Here is a 16258-nt window from a genome sequence, read left to right as displayed (position 1 = left end):
AGTAGCTGGGACTACAGGCGACCGCCACCTCGCCCGGCTAGTTTTTTTTTGTATTTTTTAGTAGAGACGGGGTTTCACTGTGTTAGCCAGGATGGACTCGATCTCCTGACCTCGTGATCCACCCGTCTCAGCCTCCCAAAGTGCTGGGATTACAGGCTTGAGCCACTGCGCCCGGCCCTCAATCTCTTTTTAAAAATGAAGTAATTGTTTCAGATGACATCCTGAACCGGTGAATTTAACACCTGTGTACTTAACACCTCTTCCTAGCCAACAATAAAAACAGCACATGCCTTAGTGGTAACAGACTTGGGTTTGAGTCCCAGCTGCCCCCCTGTTCAGTTATCACAGCTGTAAAAAGAGGACATTAATAGTACCCACTTCATTGATTATGATAAGAAATCAAGAGACAATGTAGTTTCCAGTTCCTGATAGCAGAATGTACACATGTTGGCTTCCCATCCCTCCCCAAATTACATTAAAGATTAAGAGTACAAAAAGGAATAAGTCCACACCAGGAAAAGGTAAAGGGTAGACTCGATACTTGATGAGAGATTTACACAGATCTGAAAGTTAGAAAATAAATTCAAATGAAAAAGAACAGTGAAAGCCATAGCCAAATAATACATTATGGAGGGCTAGGATGGAGGCTAAGCTTATCTTCCCGTTAGAACCCTTGGGAGAAAAGTAGGATGAGGCCTCAGGGAAACAAAGGCAGAAGAAAGAAGAGGGGCAGAAAATGGGGAAATTAGTGCCTTCTCCACTCTATGAACACAGATTATAGATAAGGAGAGTACAGATACTGAGGCAAAAATATTCCAAGGCTTTTCTAGAAACAGCACAAAGCTAATGGAAGATCTAAGGCTGTAGTGTAGCTGCTGGTGCCCAGACAAAGCAATTCTCATTCTGAAATTTAAAGAATCTGTGGCCTGTTCACTCCCAATCCATTCACCCTGAGTCATGGTTCCCAAACTGTGTGTGAAATTCACCAGTTCAGGATACCATCTGAACTTAGAGCACCACAGACAACTCAGAGAGGCATGTGGAATATTTTAAATTTGAAGGAAACACAGTAACATCTTTCAGATACCATGCAATCTGCTATCATTAGGTTGTTTGGCCCTAACTATGAAGTATTTCTTTTGGACTAGGGGTGAAAATTACTAAAACATGAAATGTGCTGTGATCCATGAAAGCTTGGGAACCTCTGCTCTACAAAGCATGCCCCACCTATAACCAAGTTAGTAGTCTTCTTACTCAAAGAAGAGGTACATTGGAAATAGATCTATTTACTCAAAACACCATACACCAGTTACTCATTCTTCAATGTAAGTGGACAAGCAAGGAAGGATCACCCAACATGAGGAAGAATAAGAGCATATGAGAGACTGAGAGACAGAGAGACAGAGAGAGAGACAGAGAGAGAGAGAGAGAGAGAGAGAGAGAGAAGCTCCCTACATCCCTGGAAACATATAATTCAGGGAAAAGAGAGGAATAAAAAACCCTCTCACTAGTATACCTAGAGATCTGAGATTATTATATTCACCCCGTAGGATGCTATGATAAAGGATGACTCAGAACAAGAAAGAGCTTTTAGAGACTAAAGACATGATTACTGAAATTTTAAAAAATTTATTTTTTTTATTAAAAGAAAGAATGGTTTGTTTGTTTTTCTTCCTCATGTTGGGTGATCCTTCCTTGCTTGTCCACTTACATTGAAGAATGAGTAACTGGTGTATGGTGTTTTGAGTAAATAGATCTATTTCCAATGTACCTCTTCTTTGAGTAAGAAGACTATTAACTTGGTTATAGGTGGGGCACGCTTTGTAGAGCAGAGGTTCCCAAGCTTTCATGGATCACAGCACATTTCATGTTTTAGTAATTTTCACTCCTGGTCCGAAAGAAATACCTCATAGTTAGGGCCAAACAACCTAATGATAGTAATGAAAAAGTTAAAGGAGATTTCCCAGAACATAAAGCAAAAAGACGAAGAAAGGAAAAAAGAAGAGACAGATGCATAATCCAAGAAATCCAGAATCCAGTTAAGAGGCATCCCAGAAAGAGAAAATAAAGACAACAAGAGAAAGGAAATTACGGAAGAAATTAATGGAAAAAAATTTCCCAAAACTAAGGTGGTATATGAGTCTTCATATTATAAGGAACAAGTACCAAGGCCATTAAAAGACCCATACTTAAGCACATTCTAGTTAAATCCCAAAATACCAAAGAAAAAGTTCCACAAGTTCCAGAGAGCAAAAATGGTCACCTGAAAAGAGAATTACACCAGGATCAAATTTTTCATCAAGACTGTAGGCCTGAAGACAATGAAGCAGTATCATCAAAGATATGAAGAAAGTTATTTTAGATTTCCATACCCAGACAGAGGATGAATAAAGTAAAAGAGACTAAATTTATATTTAGATATGCACAAATTATCCCCTTTTGCACCCTTTCTTGGAAAAATACTTGAGATGTATTAAATAGTTCCTAAAATGAGTGAGAAAGAAATGCAGGCTACACAAAATAGTGGATTCAATCCTAGAGATGGGGTGAAAGGAAGTCCCAGCATAAGAGCAGACAAATCCAGATTGGAACAGGAGGATGGAAGAGGTCTAGGTTTTAGAGAAGGATTCCATGAAAGTGTGTTTCAAAAGACTTTTCTGTGTTTTTTCAGAAAAATCTGAAGCCATGATGAAGGAATATTGTTACTTTGTCAAGAGTGGGGGAAAGGCCATTATACACTCTAGGACAATAAAAAAGCAATACAAAAAAAGGCACGGTCCAAATAAGATACAAACAAAAGCAGGGCCTGACTTTAAGCACTTGATGGAATATAAGAAAAGATTCCATATGACTGTGAGGTTAGAAAAATTTCTCCCTTTGAACAGACAAGGGGTTGTGACATTGGACCCATCAGACCCACCAAGTATGATTTATAATCCTAGCACACTACTTAACTCTTCAGAAACAATATTTACATAGTTATAAGTATGTAAATGTTGTTTCAATTTTTTAGAGACAAGCTGTGGACAAAACACTCAAGATCTGGTTGTAGAACAGTGTGGGTTTTAACAGTCTTGTAAACGTAAAAGTAAAACATGCCTGACATGTTGACAAAGGTATGAGGTGGAAGTTGGGCCTAAAAGCTAAAACTTCTCATAAGGTGGTCTGTTGATGTGGGAGGGCACACCAGACAACCTCAGGAAGAATATACTAGGGCCAACACACAAAATTCAACATCTTAATGCTTTCTCTTTTAAATTTTTATTTATTTAGTTTTTGAGACAGGGTCTCACTCTGTTTCCCAGGCTGGAGCGCAGTGGCGCAATCTTGGCTCACTACAACCTCTGCCTTCTGAGTTCAGGTAATTCTCCTGCCTTAGCCTCCCAAGTAGCTAGGAATACAGGCGCGCACCACCATGGCCGGCTAATTTTTGTATTTTTTGGTAGAGGCAGGGTTTCACTGTGTTGGTCAGGCTAGTCTCAAACTCCTCGCCTAAAGTGATCTGCTTGCCTTGGTTTCCCAAAGTGCTGGGATTACAGGCGTGAGCCACCGCGCCTGGCCCATCTTAGTGTTTTCTTATACCCTGCATCCGTACTGGGCTGAACAATCCAAGCATCTTCAGTAATATACACACACTAAACTCTGATACGTATTTTCTGATAAAGATTTGCTTTAAAAACTTTCCATTCCAGTCTACTTATGTAGTCTAGGAGTTGGTACACTTTTTCTGTAAAGGTCTAGATAGTTAATATCTTTGGCCTTCTGGGCCAAAATGCCTCCAAATAATTTTGTTGGCATCCTAGTAGGCAGTGTCCTGCTTGCCAGCCTCAGCCTACCGCACCTGAGCAAACTTTTCCACCATCCAGTGGGCTACAGCCACACCTCCTTTAACATCATCTGAATCTTAGCTTGGTAAAGGGTTGGGGGCACCTATTCCAAATTAGTTCCTTCTGTGGCTATTCTGACTCAGCCTTAGAAGTACTGACGACTCCATGTATTTTCTAGAGATCTTTTTACCTTAGCATTTTGTCCTCAGTAGTTAATTCTCTGTGCCTTGTTAATAATGTTTATATTAAATTTCCTGTATTCAAATTGCTGTGTGATTTCTCTCCTTCAAATGCACTGTGACGTATATTTCAATAATTACATTAAATATAAGTGGTCTAACTACTAATTGAAAGGTTAGATTGTCCTGTTGGATAAAAGAAGCAAGACTCAACTATATGCTGTTTACATGATATCTATTTTAAATATACACAGGTAAAAAGTGAAAGGAGAGAAAATGAGATATTCAGACATTTATCAAAAGAAAGTGGCTGATGGATACACTACAATCCCAGACTTCACCACTACTCGTTATATGCATGTAAGAAACCTGCACCTGTACCCACTAAATATAAATAAATAAATAAATACATGTATGTGGTAGTGGCTAAATTACTAGGGATAAAGAAGGATGAACATTTTGTTGTGATAAAGGGGCCAGTTCATCAAGGAGACATATTTACTGCATGCTTACATGCTAGACATTGTGCATTTGTTTGTTCTCATATTTGTCAAAGCCTAAAAGGCAGGTATTTATATCTCCAATTTACATATGAGGAAAATAAGGCTATTAAGTGCAGAATACAGACAAGAAGTCAGAATTTTTTTTTTTTTTTTTGAGATGGAGTCTCACTTTGTCACCCAGACTGGAGTGCAGTTGTGCCATCTCGGCTCACTGCAATCTCGGCTCACTGCAACCTCGCCTCCCAGGTTCAAGCCATTCTTCTGCCTCAGCGTACCAAGTAGCTGGGATTACAGGCGCCTGCCACCATGCCCGGTTAATTTTTATATTTTTAGTAGAGACAGAGTTTCGCCATGTTGGCCAGGCTGGTTTTGAACTCCTGACCTCAGGTGATCTGTCTGCCTCAGTCTCCCAAAGTGCTGGGATTATAGGCATGAGCCACTGCGCCTGGCCAAGAACTCAGAATTTGAACTCTTAAAACTATGCTACAGGTTGGCAACGGTGGCTCACACCTGTAATCCCAACACTTTGGGAGGTCAAGGCAAGAGGATCACTTGAACCCAGGAGTTCAAGGCCAGCCTGGGTGGGCAACAGAGTGAGACCTTGTTTCTACAAATAAAAAAATTAGCTGGGTGTGGTGGTGCATGCCTGTGGTCTCAGCTACACAGAAGGCTGAGGTGGGAGAATTGCCTGAGTCTGTGAGGTCGAGGTAGAGTGAGCCATGATCCCACCACTGCATTCCAGCCTGGGCGACAGAGCGAGACCCTGTCTCAAAAAAGAAAAAAATTTTTCCAAAAAAAAAAACTATGCTACACTGACTCTTCAAAAAGGTTACAGGGTCAGGCATGGTGGCTCACACCTGTAATCTGAGCACTTTGGGAGGCTGAGGTGGGAGGATCGCTTCAGCCCAGGTGTTTGAGACCACCCTGGGCAATATAGTGAGACCCCTGTCTCTTCAGAAAAAAACTCCAAAAATCAAATAAACAACAAAAAAAGTTACTGAATAGTATTCACAGTAAGGGTCCAGTTTTGTAAATAAATAAAAATATTCATTAAAAAAGGTACAAAAGGTTTTATAAACCAAACTATTGAGTTTTTAATCTATGATTCCTTTTTTACAATATGTAACACTTGTATAGCAAAACCTTTTTGAATCTGCTCATAAAGTTTAATTTTACGCTGGGTGCGCAGTGGCTCACGCCTATAATTCCAGCACTTTGGGAGGATGAGGCCAGCAGATCACCTGAGGTTGGGAGTTTGAGACAAGCTTGGCCAACAGGATGAAACCCGTCTCTACTAAAAATAGAAAACATTAGCCAGGCATGGTGGTGCGTGTCTGTAGTCCCAGCTACGTGGGAGGCTGAGGCGCAAGAATCGCTTGAACCAGGAAGTGGAGGTTGCAGTGAGTTGAGATCGCACCACTGCACTCCGGCCTGGGTGACAGAGCAAGGCTCTGTCTGAAAAATAAAAAAAGAAAAAGAGGCCGGGCGCGGTGGCTCAAGCCTGTAATCCCAGCACTTTGGGAGGCCGAGATGGGCGGATCCCGAGGTCAAGAGATCGAGACCATCCTGGCTAACACGGTGAAACCCCGTCTCTACTAAAAAATACAAAAAACTAGCGGGGCGAGGTGGCGGGTGCCTGTAGTCCCAGCTACTCGGGAGGCTGAGGCAGGAGAATGGCGTAAACCCGGGAGGCGGAGCTTGCAGTGCGCTGAGATCCAGCCACTGCACCCCAGCCTGGGCGACAGAGCAAGACTCCGTCTCAAAAAAAAAAAAAAAAAAGAAAAAAGAAAAAGAAATCATTAAAAAAATTTCATCTGTGACCCTACCAAATCACCTTTAAAAACAAAAGCAGAAAAACCAAATTGTTTGTGTAAGAATATATTCTACCTATAAACTACATTCCAATTCCAGGTCACAAGTCAATATTCCATCTTTCAACTCATCAAAAAAAAAAAAAAAAAAAAAAAGTTAAGCAAGCTGCAGCAGCACCGCCCTACATACAGTACATCCACGGTCAACGACTTCAACTACTAGAAACTTGCACAAACTCTGTTCCTGGTTAGGAACAAATGTACACTATTGATAAACTTCACCTTTACGATTAACGAGAACTCCTGTGTGCAATTATTTCCCCTCCACTGAGTGGGCGACAGTAAGAGTGCCCATTTCAGAGATTACATTTAGTGTCTGTACTAAGGCAACCGGATGCAAAACAACTTAGTCTGCGGCTACCCACTTGAGAGGGCAAAGGTGGACTGGGAAGGCCAGCCAGCCGGGCGTCTCTAAGGTTTAACGAGACGCGAGCTCGGGCTTGGCGTTTCTCATCCTCATCTTGGGGCTGTAACAACACCCTGGAAGCGTCTGTGGTTAAAAATGCAGAATACCAGGCGTCTCCCAAGGCGCTCCCCCGTCCGCCCGGCATCGGGCCGGCTTCCACATTCACTTGTCAAGGGCACGACCCCTCTTCACAGGCTGGAGAGCGCTGCACCCCGCAAGCGCACGGGGCGCCGGCTTGGCCCCAGGCCCAACAGGTGCGGGTCCGGGTCCGCGCGGGTGCGTGCCCCCACGTACCTTCGAGGGGTGTTGAGGAGCCGCTGCTGCTCGTCCCCCTCCTCCTCATCCTCATCCGTCTCCGAGTCAGGGTGACAGTAGCAGAAGGCCCCGCTGCTCCGCTTGCGCTTGTGGCTGCCCGGACAGTAACAGAAGCCGTGGCCCGCCGCATCGTCTCCAGTGTCCGGCCTCCGGGCCGAGCCCCCCGCCCTGGCACCCTGCGCCTGCTGGGCAAGGGCTCGTCTAGGCTGGCGCAGCACCCGGCTGCTCAACGATCCCATGGGTCACGGCTCCCCGAGACTTCAGGGAGCCCAGAGAAGGGGGTCTCCCGCCATGGCCCGGCCGCCGCCGCCAGCCTTCCCCGAGCGCAGATGCCTACACCACCACCTTCTCACGCGCAGCTCCAACCGTTGCAGCGGACGCTACAGCCTCCATCCTCCGCCCCGCCCGCAGCTTCTGGTCGCTCCGCGCGCTAGCACCGCAGAACCTCGCCCCCTCGCTTTCGCAACAAAGCGCGGGCTGGCGGGCGCATGCGTGTGGCGAGCCTCCGGAAGGGGCGGGGCAAGACAGGCGTGCGTGCGTGGCAGGTGGAGCCTGCGCACAACGCGGCGTGCTCGTACGGGCCGATGTTTTCGGGGCTGCGGTGGGCCTGGCCTCCTACTAACATGAACTTAGGCGTAGACGCAATGTTAAGCCGTAGTTCACACACGTCTTTGCAGTGGCAAGACTTGGGACTTCAGTCGCGCATTCTTTCTACAAAGGTGCCTTGAGCCCCCGGTGCTTATGGGCCTGTGCTAAGCAAGTGGCAAAACCCCGAAGCTATTTAGTCTTCTTGCGGGAGCTCGGCGCTTGCTGGGGCCGCGCTCTGCTTTGTTGGGCGTGGCCTCCTGTGAGAGAGGCCCTAGGATGAGGCGCTATGCTGGATTCCTGGGCTTCCTTAACAGGAACCCTACCCTGCTGTAGACGTGAAAGGAACCCGTTAAGTTATGGGAACGTTCCCGGCACTCCTTTTCTTTCCTATCAAGTGCCAGTGGGATGTCCGAATAGGGTCTGGCACCATGACTGTCCGTACTCAAAAAAGTGCCTTCAGGAGGCCCTAGCAAAATTGACAAGTGTCTGCCTGGAGGAGCTGCTCTTGTGATGGACTCCGGACAGCGAGCGTTCACTCCCTGACTCCCTTCTGTTACTTTTTAAGTAAAATAATAAAAATATTTCTCCTGTGGACCCACCACTAGCTTGAAATTTTATCATACTTGGTTTCATTCTTTTTTTCCTCTCCGCTTTATTGAGGTGTAATCAATGATTCATTCTTTTTAAATAGAACAATACAGATAGGCAGAAGCCCCTGTGTACCTCCTCCATCTCATTCTGTCTCCCTCCCCAGTGTCAATCACTGTGCTGAGAATGTTGTATATCATTATGTCCATGTATGTCCTTATATGCGTACCCATAAATATTTTCTTTTGCATGTTTAGACATATCATGGAACGGAATCATAGCTGTACCTCTCACTGTGCACCTTTCTCCTCTCAAAATTATACTCTCGAGATTTGTCCATTTGGTCAATTGCTAGATAATTTCCACTGTTCATTGAATGACTGAACCATATTTGTTTTTATATTCCTTAGTGAGAGAGGTTATTTCTACTTTAACAGCTTTACAGAGCAGCAATGAACATCATGTGCAATGGATTCGCCAAGCCGATTCCCAGAAGTGAATTTGCTGGGAAATTTGCAGCTTTGTTAGCTATTACTAAATAACTCTCTGGGTTGATTGCATCAATGTACCAATTTAGACTCCCATCGGCAGTATACGTAGTTTGAGGGCCCCAGTGGACTAATGTCTGATTCATGTATGAGAAATCTGAACTGAGAGAGGCTAGCCGAGGCAGCTTGGGGTGGAGGTGGGAGGCGGAGAATGATGGCTGCAGAGGGATCAGCTTGCATACACAGAATTTGCCAGCACAAAGAACGTGCAGGTGTTTCCCATGGAGCAGATGTGGACCACCATGAGATAGCTGGGATGGGATCATCTTGGGTCCTGCCCAACAGGTCTGGGAGGAAAGCAATGAACTTCAGCACTGAGAACCTCAAAGAGTCACCAAATTCCTAGAGGCTGAAAAAGGAGTACACATTTGCCTTGCCAAAGGAACCGCAGGTGAGTAGCATGATGAGGTCGACAAAGGAACCCACAAGAATGCCCACAAGAATCAACTTTAGTCTGTCAGAGTCACGCAGGGCTGATCCTCTACCACTACAGCAATGACAGTCAGGTAACAGCTTTCCTGCTCCCCTTAACTCTCTGCTCTGCTACAACCCAGACATGGTAGGTTGGGGCAGGGGAAGAACGTGGAAGGAAACCTAGGTGGAAAAAGAAGAGAAGCCCATGGTCACCCTTTCCCCAGAAACCAGCTTCCTACTGGCAGTAAGCCAGAAGTAAGTGAGGGAAGAAGCCTCAACTATAAATCAAGCTTGGAATTTTGACTGGATATATTACTTACTAAAATGACACTGTTTTATGACCTTAAGGGACTACACAGTAGGACTTTAAAACCTAAGAGTGAACAGAAAAGTTACGACTCTATTCTCTATCTGAATCTACATCTAAAAGAACTAGGCCCGCTGAATAAATGTCAGTGGACAGTGGGAGGGAAAAACAAAGTTACTTCATAATTATATCTCAAAGTCATGCTAATTCAATATGATAAACTTTCCTCCAGGGTGACTTTATCCTACCTTCTGGAAATCTTCTGGTGAATAAATGCTATTTGTTTTAAAATTTTGGCCAACCTATGTATCATTTAAACATAAAACTTCTACCAAAAAATTCACCGTGCTTCCAAAGACAAAATAAAGCTGATTTGGAGATTCTGTGGTCTTCTGGAAAGGCATTGAAATGGCAGTATTATTTCCTGTAAGTACCTGGAGTGACTAAATATTCACATAAGTAGCTTCTACCAGTAGCTGTAGCTTTTATAATAAACAACACAAAACTTAAAAATTCTTATTATTCCACCCACCCAAATACAACGGATGTTATAAAATGAACAAAGAAGGCAAGTATTCTTACTATAATATAAATGTCTTTTATACATTTATGATATTTAATATAAATGGTCTACTTAGAGCAGACAGCATCACTCGTTTCCAGAGAATAAGTTCATACATTATTTTATGATATTGAGTAGTGTTTGGCATATGTGAACATTAGCTAGTAGGCACACATAAGACTAAATATGTGATTTTTTTTCCTTATATTTTAATTCCTATAGAAACTGAGTAACACAAGTCCTTCAAAAATAGCTCCTTTCAGGGGTCGGGATGAAAAACCTCAGAAGGTGAAAAGTGGATCAGAGAAAGACTATACCTCATTTTAAAAACACTCCCCTCCCCATCCCTTTAAGGTTTGGTTTCTCGCTCTGTCGCCCAGGCTGCCATGATCTCGGCTCACTGCAACCTTCGCCTCCTGCCTCGTGGGTGCAAGCAATTCTCCCTGACTCAGCCTCCTGAGTGGCTGGGATTACAGGCACCTGCCACCACAGCCGGCTAATTTTTGTATTTTTAGTAGAGATGCGGTTTCTCCATGTTGGCCAGGCTGGTCTTGAACTCCTGACCTCAGGTAATCCACCCACCTTGGCCTCCCGAAGTGCTGGGATTACTGGCGTGAGCCACTGCCCCCAGCCTAAAGACACCATTTTAAAATTAAAATTATTTTTCCACATTCATACAAAGTGAACTTTTTAATTAAATCCAAGTACATCTTCAGAATGTTTCTAGAGTTGAAAGGCACAGTGCAAACAGAAATTACTACAATCAACAAAATTGAAAAAGATTTTAAAAAGTATTTTTAGCACAAAAAGGTTTTCTTTATATCAAACTAAATTCAGAACATTACATAATTCCCAGAATACCTAGTTTGAAGCTTATTTGTTTTCTCCATTCACTTGCAAGCTGGATTAAGACATTAACTATAATAATATGGAATGTTCGGCATTTATGTTTGGTAACCAGATGTATATGGTTTGTATAAGCACACTTTAGAATTTAGTTTGTTCAGATAAATTGGTTTTGGTATACTTTGACTACAGAAAGAGATTTCAACATAAGATGTGATGAAGGAAGTCTCCCATGAAAAACTTAGTAAGGATCAACTAATGCTATGGACAAAACCGAAAAAAAGAGATTTGTAGATGCTTTCAAGGCTTTGACTATGAAATATAGAAAACTGGATGGGCGTTCTTACTAACCAGATGCTTACAATTTCAAATGAAGAAAATACTAGCTACTCTAAAAATTAGATTAGGGAAAAAAGTGATTTTAGAACAGTTTTCCATTTAAAAAATTTTTCACTGAAAAGAAAATATGTAATAATTTAATATATTCAATGTCTGTGAAACACAAAGTATAAAGTAATCTTTTAAAAACATGGAATACATTTTTATTTCTATTTTTAAATCTCCATTTATGTCTTATAAGCTTTGAAATGCAAGTACAGCTTTAAAGCATCATAATGACTAATTATAGGCGAATAATAATACAGACAGTCTATATCCTAGGAGGCAGCTGTAGGCGTTTTAATTGGAAATAAGCATTCTGAGATAATGATAATAGCAGTGTAGAAAAATGAAGTTAAAAAAATTCAAAGTGTGGAGAATCCTCCCGTCCTTCTGGGATTTTTATTTTAATCATCTCCTCCACAGAGAACAAGCAGTACTTTCCTGTAGTCTCCGGATGTGTCACCCTGTTGGATAGGGAAGCAAAGTTAGATAAATAGATTTTGAAACAAAACACACAGTTCAAAGTCATCTAAGCCAACTTTTTCAAGCTTGGCTGGATTTTTCTTAGCTTTAAATTTTTTTTTTGTTATTTTTTATTACAAAGGTAATACTCATTCAGTGTAGAAAATAAAGACAAAAAAGAACACAAAAATCAACCATTATTCCATCATCTAGAGACTACTATTCTTACCATTTTGATGTGTGAATGTCCTTCCAGTCTTTTTTCTATGTATCTAGATACCCAATGTGATAGAACAGTAGTATTCTGTGTTCTGCTTTTTCATTTAACAATATAGCCTATTTCCTTTTTTTTTTTATTTTTTTTTTTTTTTTTTTTTTTTGAGATGGAGTCTCGTTCTGTTGCCCAAGCTGGAGTGCAGTGGCCAGATCTCAGCTCACTGCAAGCTCCGCCTCCCGGGTTCACGCCATTCTCCTACCTCAGTCTCCAGAGTAGCTGGGACTACAGGCGCCCGCCACCATGCCCAGCTTTTATTTTTGTATTTTTAGTAGAGACGGGGTTTCACCGTGTTAGCCAGGATGGTCTCAATCTCCTGACCTCGTGATCCGCCCACCTCGGCCTCCCAAAGTGCTGGGATTACAGGCGTGAGCCACTGTGCCAGACCCCTATTTTGTTAAATATTATTCTACAACATTATTTAATGGTTACAGAATATCCCATTGTATGTAGGTAAAATAATTTATTTAATCACATCCTCCCTCTCCCTATTGTTGGATATTTATGTTGTTTCAATTTTTCACTATTATAAACACTGCTTCAATAAGCATATTGTAGTTACATTTTTGTATATTTTCTTAATGATTTATTCTGGATAAATTTTCATAAAATAGGAATTACTGGACTACATGCATTTTCTTAAACCTTTTTTTTTTTTTTTTTTGAGATGGAGTCTCATTCTGTAGCCCAGGCTAGAGTGCAGTGGTGCAATCTTGGCTCACTGCAACCTCCGCCTCCCAGGTTCAAGCGATTCTCCTGCCTCAGCTGCCTGTGTAGCTGGCACTACAGGTGCACACCACCACGCCTGGCTAATTTTTATATTTTTAATAGAGACGGGGTTTCACCATGTTGGCCAAGTTGGTCTTGAAGTCCTGACCTCAAGTGATCCACCCACCTCAGCCTCCCAAAGTACTGGGATTACTGGTGTGAGCCACTGCACCCAACCTGTTTTCTTAAACATTTTGATATGGGTTACAAAACAGTCTTCCAGAAAGGTTCTATAATTTCTACATAGAAATTTTAGTGGTCATAATAATTGATTAATTTTTTAATCTTTTATTTATTTATTTATATTATATTTTTAGAGACAGGGTCTTGCTATATCACCCAGGCTGGAGTACAGTGGTGTGGTCATTGCTCACTGCAGCCTCGAACTCCTGGGCTCAAGCGATCCTCCCACCTCAGCTTCCCAAAATGCTGGGATTATAGGTGTGAGCCACTGCACCTGGCCTAGATTAATTTTTATTAGTCATTCGTGGGGACTAGAAAAGATGGAATCTCTGTATATAGGTTTCGAAGTTTAATAAATATCTGTTAAACTCAATCTTAATATATCCTTGTTTATACTTTGCCTTACTGATCTGCCAAAGCATAGGGTGTATTAAAGTCTCTCACTAGCATAGTAATTCCATTATATGTTTTCTTCTGGAGCCTCGAGTTTCTTATTTATACATTTCAATGCAATATGATTTGGTACTTGAAGTTTCATAACAGTTTAATCTTTGCTGTGAATTGTTGCCTTTGTCAGTATAAAGTGATCCACTCTTTCCTATTTAATACTTTTTCTCCATAAATTCTTCTTTTTACTAATAGCATAATTTCCACTTTCTTTCTTATATGTTCGCTTTCTTTCCCTGGTGTTTTTCTTTAAGCTTTTTACATGTCACTATATTTTAGTTGTTTCTTATAAACAGCATGAAGTTGGATTTTATGTTTTTACCTAACTTGAGAGTTTATTTTTATAACTTTTATTTTTATCTTTTGTCATTTTTTTCTATTATTTACATATTTTCTTATTCTATTCTGCGTCTTTTGTTTCTTTTGACAACTATTATTGAATGAGCAATGTATTCTTTATTTTTAATCTTTTCTAGTGGTGTGTGTGTATACACACATATATTTACATATTTATATATACAGACATATATACACTAGATTATAGTGTTTTCTTCCCAAGCCAATCAATATATTTGTACTCAATCATTTTAGTGTTGGTATAGTATTATATTGTATGGATTTTCCATAATTTAAGTTATTCCCTATTGATTAATAGTAATAATAATATAAAATTATATACTATAATACCATATTGATATAAATATAAATAACATAAAGCAATGTAAATAATATAAATAATGCTATGATGAAGCATTATAATACTTAGTCTACTCTTTTGACATTTCATTAAATAATTTTATTTAAATTCTTTCGGAGACATTTTATTGTGTTAAAAAATATATATCTATATAATTTGTCATTTTAACCATTTTCAATGTTCCTTTTACAATGTTATGTAACCATCATCACTGTCTATTTCTAAAACCCTGTCATCACCCCAAACAGAACTCTGCACCCACAAACCAATAACTCCCATTCTTTCCTGTCCTTCCAAACTCCTGGTAACCTCTAATCTACTTTCTGTCCCTATGAATCTACCTATTCTACATACTTCATAAAGCAGAATCATACAATATTTGTCCTTTTGTGTCTGATTTATTGCACTTAGTATATTTTCAAGGTTCATTCATGTATCAAAAATGTCATTCCTTTTTTTCATGACAGCCTACCATTGAATGTCACTGCCTTTTATGTATGTATATATATATTTTGTTTATCTAGACATCTGTTGATAGATATTTAGGTTGTTTTCACCCTGTGCCTATTGTTAATAATGTTTATGTTGATGTACAACTAGCTGTTTGAGTTCCTGTTTTCATTTAAGTATATAACTGAGAATGGAATTGCTGGATCATGTGGTCATCCTATGTTAAAGTTTTTTCTTTTTCTTTTTTGGGAAGGGTCTTTACTCAGGCTGGAGTCTTGAAGTGGTACAATCATGGCTCACTGTAGCCTTGACCTCCCCAGCCTCAGGTGATCCTCTCACCTCAGCTTCCTGAGTAGCTGGGACTACAGGCGTGCACCATCACACCCAGCTAATTTTTGTATTTTTTGTAGAGACAGGGTCTCACTATGTTGCCTAGGCTGGTCTTGAACTCCTGGGCTCAAGTGATCCACCCGTCTCGGTCTCCCAAAGTGCTGGGATTACAGGCGTGAGCCACGATGCCTGGTCTATATTAAACTTTTTGAAGAAGTTTGGTGCTTAAAGTTTCTTAACAGACTGTTTTTCACAGTGGCTGCACCACTTTACACTCCTACCAATGGTGCACGAGAGTTCTAGTCTCTCCATATCATCCATAAATCATTTGTCATTTCCTGGGGTTTTTTTATTTTGTTTTTTTCTTGTTTGTAGTATATTTTCCCATAACTTCACTTACTGTCATCCTTGAATCTTAAACTAGTTATACAGTTCAGCTCTGCAAAATCAAGTTACCTAATAGCCTAGCCAGACATAGAAACAAGTTCCTGCATGCCTTGCAGACATGGTAACAAAATCCACAGCTTGGTGGGCATGGTGGCTCATGCCTGTAATCCCAGCACTTTGGGAGATCACGAGGGGTGGATCACTTGTGGTCAGGAGTTCGAGACCAGCCTAGCCAACACAGTGAAACACCATTTCTATAAAAAATACAAAGCTCATGCCTGTAGTCCCAGCTACTCAGGAGGCTGAGGCAGGTGGATCACTTGAACCGAGGAGGTGGAGGTTGCAGTGAGTGGAGATTGTACCACTGCACTCCGGTCTGGGTGACAGAGTGAGACTCCATCTCAAAAAAAAAAAAAAAAAAAAAAGAGAAAAATCTGCAGTTTAAATCACCTAACTGTCACACCTCTCCAAGCTTTGAGTAAGATTCAGAATATTTAATTCACAGATCAAATGCTAATTTGAAGCTTGCAGTGCAGGCAACCTTAGCTGCTAGGGAAATCTGTCTCACTTTCATGTCCATGAGACTCTTCTGGCATCCTCAAGAAACAAAATCCCAGGAATGCCTGGCTTTGAGGGAGGTGAATCATTTCTCACCACTACCATGCCCTCTTAGGACTCCTAGAAGTCTGGTGCCTGGTAAAGAACAGTAATTCAGGATAACTAAAATGCTTTTCCATGTTCCCAGCAGACCTCAGCTGGCCCTGCATAGGACTCTGGATTCAGTTGTTTATCTTCTATCATAATTAGGTAGACAAGGAAATTGTGGGCTTAAAAGTATTCATTAAAATGTAATCTTTGTCTGGGGTCAACATAAAATAATTACTGTATTTAGAAGGCAAATTTCCAGCTTGTATCCTGGCAAAGG

General features: G+C 41.2%; 2 protein-coding genes across 3 annotated transcripts in view; both read right to left on the bottom strand.

Moving 5' to 3' along the window:
* Window positions 1-7625, bottom strand: part of GMCL1 (germ cell-less, spermatogenesis associated 1) — a 52526-nt gene extending 44901 nt beyond the window's left edge. The window contains exon 1 of the mRNA XM_011985018.1: window positions 7081-7625. Coding sequence (XP_011840408.1) covers window positions 7081-7340 — 260 coding nt within the window. The 5' untranslated portion in view covers window positions 7341-7625. The remainder of the gene's footprint in view (window positions 1-7080) is intronic.
* Window positions 7626-10783: 3158 nt separating this feature from the next.
* Window positions 10784-16258, bottom strand: part of ANXA4 (annexin A4) — a 116089-nt gene continuing 110614 nt past the window's right edge. For both annotated transcript variants that reach the window (XM_011985017.1, XM_011985015.1), the window contains one exon: window positions 10784-11799. In XM_011985017.1, the coding sequence (XP_011840407.1) occupies window positions 11740-11799 (60 nt within the window). In that variant the 3' untranslated portion in view covers window positions 10784-11739. The remainder of the gene's footprint in view (window positions 11800-16258) is intronic.

Source organism: Mandrillus leucophaeus, unplaced genomic scaffold (assembly GCF_000951045.1).
Source record: "Mandrillus leucophaeus isolate KB7577 unplaced genomic scaffold, Mleu.le_1.0 Scaffold279, whole genome shotgun sequence".
Lineage (NCBI taxonomy): Eukaryota > Metazoa > Chordata > Mammalia > Primates > Cercopithecidae > Mandrillus > Mandrillus leucophaeus.
This window is presented reverse-complemented; position numbering and strand designations above follow the sequence as displayed.